Raw genomic sequence first — 4,704 nt, 5'->3', positions numbered from 1 at the left:
AGGCTGACTCAAAAGTTGTCTATTTTGCAGCACCACATAACCTGTGTGAACAAACATATTATAATCTTAATGATGAACCTAAGAAGAACCCAAAAACATCAACAACAAAGTCCGGACTATCAAGATACCTGATGGAACACCTCCACTTCAATTCTGACGGATTTCCTCGAGCTTCAGAGACACTCTCACCCGAAACATATGAACTTGCTCGGAAAGAGATAATGATGAACACCAACCACACTGATATAATACCCTCCACACCTCAATACCAAGTGAAACATTACTCGTCTTCGCTCAAATCACATATTTAATGTAAACTTATGGAGGCCAACACCCATACTACCAATACCTACCTCTGTACACAACCTCAACAACACCAAACCAAATTACCAAAAAAACCCTCATTGAAACAACACCCCGGCGAACCAACAAAACCAAAAACGTAGGACAAATCTTCAAACGACATCACAAAACCGAAAACTTAGTTTACAAAATTCAATACTCTCCTTAAAACAAGCAAATGCCAGCTTTTTTTACCGAAAACCCACCTACCTTCTTCATCTGTAGAAGGAGTTTATTACTCAGGTTCAAGTTTAAAAGTTAAAGTAATATTTGTCTCTCCTGCATAGATTACTTCTCCTTGAACTATAGATGTCTAAGTTTGATAATAGATTTTTGCACTTTATTTTATTGTATTTCAATCCATTATATTTTTAAAATATTTCAGTGAGTTGGATGATAGAAAATGTGCTGGTATTATATGTTTTTTCTTTGAATAAGTGTTTAGCCACTTTTGCTTTAAAATAGTAAAAATATAGTGCTACTGATGTGCCTTGAATTACCGGTTTCTTTCATTTAATGTTCAGTGTTTTTTATGGGATTGTTATATAAAGGGAACATTTGTCTTTTGTGTCTTTGTTGAAAATTAAAAGATTACTGGACAGAGCCATAAGGGAGAGGAGATATTGCTTACTTATTTATCTGATCATATTGGAATATATTTGTTTAGGGTTTCAGTAGGATAAATCAATTAAGGTTCCACTAGACCTATATGCCGTCATGGGTTATAAAATTTTCCCAAATAGAACATGTCGATACAGTCCGGCCCTCGGCTTAGCTCAATTTTTTATTTGCGCCCTTTCCGTCAATTGTTGACTTGAACACCCCTGCCTCTAAGGACTCTCTTGCACCAATGCTTAATTCTGTTTGTATTGCTCATCTCCATCAGCTTACAATTGCCTTAATAGATTTTCTGAACATAGATGTATGTGAACCTCTGAATCTGCTTTCTTGTATTTCCAAGGAACATAAATTATACTGAATAATTAGTTAATCTAGCTACTTGTGTGTTAGACACGACTGGTCGTGCAGATGGAGGTGATATAGAGGACTTTAAAGGCTCCCAAAGCTCTCACAAGGTAGTGTATGGCTTTCAGGGACTCAGATTGGAGCCACTTTGGAAACGTTTGATGTAAAACCGGCAATTCCCCACCTGTGGATTACTTTATGGTAATTTGTTATATTTGTGTTTCCCACAGTGGAATTTGGTTGTTGGATATGGACTCAGCTTGACCAACTTGTGTGTGTGCGTGTTGTGGTGTGTGTTGTTTAGTTTGTGTGTTTTGTGTTACACACTGCGCGTGGGTCGATGTTTGTTTTCAACAGTATTAAGTTCAACAGTATTAAGTGTTCAACAGTATTAAGTGTTCAACAGTATTAAGTGTTCAACAGTATTAAGTTCAACAGTATTAAGTTCAACAGCATTAAGTGTTCAACAGTATTAAGTTCAACAGTATTAAGAATGTTCAACAAGTCCGTACTCTTTATCTTATCCTCATTTTGATCGTTTCATCAAAGTTCTGAGAAAATGAATGTAAGATGCATTTCTCAATTTCTCTTCACCATGTAAGGAAGCATGATATGACTTTATCATTTAAGGGAAGGAAGTTACAGTTCACTCTGCCTCCAATAAGTATTCAAAAAGAACATTACCTGCCTCACACTTGAACTTAGTTCAACTGCACCGCCAAAACGTTTAGGTATCTGTGGACGTTTGGCAGGAAGTATGTTTGCAGGACTTCTCCTCTTTATACCAGTTCTACTGGCTGAAGATGTGGCAGTTTTATTTTGTAGAAAGAAGAATGTTTGCGCCTTAGAAGGATCGTCTGTAGAATTGTCTTGCGGTTTCACAATCCAGGATACCAGACGTGAAATAAAAGAAGTCTACTGGTTTAACAACGACAACAGGAAGAAATGGAAGGACACAACTATTCCGGAGGATCTGAGTGAAGACCCAGAGTATTATGGTCGTTTGTTACGTGCTGCTGTTGGGGGTTTCAGTCAATATTCCCTAACTACTACGATCATAGATTTGAGACCAAGTGACTCTGCTGAGTATAAGTTGAGAGTTAACACACAGAACTCGGGATGGAAGAACAGCGAATCTGGAACAACTGTTTTTGTCACAGGTCTGAAGGTGATTAAGAATCCGGACACTGTGAAAGAGGGACAAAAACTAACACTGACCTGCAGTACCATGTGTACCCTGAGTAACAACCCCAACCTTACTTACATCTGGTATAAGAATGGACGACAACTAACCAACCCAAAGACCCTAAAGACCAACCTGTACCTAGACCCATTCACCATTACGGTTTCTGGCAGTTACTCCTGTGCTGTAAATGATCTCCGTTCTCCTTCACTTTGTCTCCTGGATAACTGTTGGGATGTGAAATACGCAAAGAAGACAATCTGCGCCATAACCGGGTCATCTGTGGACCTGCCTTGCACTTACACATACCCCAGTGGTCAGACCATCACAGAGACTCTCTGGTCAAAAACGGTGGATGCTAAAGGGAAGCGTGAAGACTTGGAGTATGGAGATAGTGTGCAGTACCGTGGAGATAAGAAGACTGACTGCACCCTGAGAATCACAGAGCTCAGAGAGAGAGACTCAGCCAACTACAGTTTCAGATTCAAAACACAACAGGGGAGCTACAATGACCCATTTCAGGTCACTCTGTCTGTCACAGATGTATTTGTAAATGTTATACCTGACATCGTCATAGAGGGAGAGAAAGTCTGGATCTCGTGCTCTACGTCCTGCATTCTGAAGCAAAACTCTACTGACTACATCTTCTACAAGGACAAACTTCGCCTACCTAGCCCTAACAGACACTGGGGCTTGTACCTTGACCCAGTCAGCAGTGAGGATGCAGGCAGCTACTCCTGTGTATTGGTTGGCCTCGAGAATCAGCACTCCCTTGCAGCTACACTCATTGTGAGATATCCTCCAAGGTCCACCACTGTGACGGTCAGCACAGATCAGAATAAAATAGTGGAAGACAGTTCAGTGACTCTGACCTGTAGCAGCGATGCCAACCCACCAATGGAGAAATACACCTGGTACAAAAAGAACGGAACTAAAGTGAGCGTCTTACAGGGTGAAACAGAAAGTTACACCATCCCCAGTGTCAGTCTTGGGTACATTGACCAGTACTTCTGTGAGGCTAAGAATGAGATTGGAGCTTAGAACTCTACCTGGGACCTGACCACAGATGATAGACTAGTGAATGTCTTGACTCCTGTACTGTGGGTTGTGGCTGTTCTGACTGCTGGAACTCTTCTCCTTCTCGGCTACTACACACTGAAACAGAGAAACCGTGGAGAAAGAGCTGATACACCGAGAGTCCATTATGTCAGTAATGATGCCTCGAACTCCGATGTGAGTGAGAAGGAGAGCGTAGATCATCTCTACGCTCACCCTGATGAGTATGATGACATACAGGGTGACATTGATGAGTACGATGACATACAGGATGACACCTACACAGCCCTTCAGAGAGACCCTCGCCTCTCGATCTACGATTCTATCCCGAAGAGAGAATCACCATAGAGCCTGAAGACCTACGGCACCAACCCAAAAATACACCTTGCACCTTTTTTTGTCCTGCTATCACATTGACCTGTCTGGGATGTTTCCCACACATTGAGCTTTAACGTTAGAGTTTATGCTGAAGGTGAATATGATTGCTATTGGCATTGGCTACTGCAAATGTAAATGGTGTTATATTATTTGGTTTTTAGAGTTGATTGTTGCTTACTACACAAGATGAGGTTGAAAGAAACATAATCATATCACATGCAAGTTTTCCTATTCTTTACAGTGAGGGAAATATATGAAAATATGCCATTTAGTAATTGCCACTTCAATTACTGCTCATGCTCATGGTAATTCTCTTTAATCATGGATTGATTATTACAAAATAGACGCTTGTAGATATAGCAATAAAAACAGCTATTCTGAAAGCAAAGATACATAGGAATATATCAGCAATCGTTCAAAACTGTCTGTATTGTTAATATAATACTAAGATTTAAGTAAATTAAATTCATTAAATGTTTGCTGTATGACAATATATTAGTTTTTTTGACCCCTGGTTTATTAGCATACTAGTATGCTAACTCTAACCGTTAAGGTTATAATTACATTAAGGGTTAGGGTTAGGAGCTAGGGTTAGGGTTAAGGTTTTGGGGTTAAGATTGGGGTTAGGGTTAAACCCCCTAGAAATAGCATTTGACCTTGTGGGGACTAACAAAATGTCCCCAGTTGGTCAAATTTTTGTTAGTTTACTATTCTTGTGGGGACTTCTGGTCCCCACAAGAATAGTTAAACACGTCCACACACACAACACACACACCTCC

General features: G+C 40.1%; 1 protein-coding gene across 1 annotated transcript; it reads left to right on the top strand.

Annotated features, from left to right (window-relative positions):
* Window positions 1-1,858: 1,858 nt before the first annotated feature.
* On the top strand, window positions 1,859-4,422 carry LOC111977649 (B-cell receptor CD22-like). The gene has a single exon (XM_024007186.2). It carries the CDS (start codon window positions 2,066-2,068, stop codon window positions 3,530-3,532), a length of 1,467 nt encoding a protein of 488 aa, XP_023862954.1. The 5' UTR covers window positions 1,859-2,065; the 3' UTR covers window positions 3,533-4,422.
* The last annotated feature ends 282 nt before the right edge of the window (window positions 4,423-4,704 follow it).

This window comes from Salvelinus sp. IW2-2015, linkage group LG18 (genome assembly GCF_002910315.2).
Source record: "Salvelinus sp. IW2-2015 linkage group LG18, ASM291031v2, whole genome shotgun sequence".
Taxonomy (NCBI): domain Eukaryota; kingdom Metazoa; phylum Chordata; class Actinopteri; order Salmoniformes; family Salmonidae; genus Salvelinus; species Salvelinus sp. IW2-2015.
Note: the sequence above shows the minus strand (reverse complement) of the source record. Positions and strands in the feature narration are given on the sequence as shown.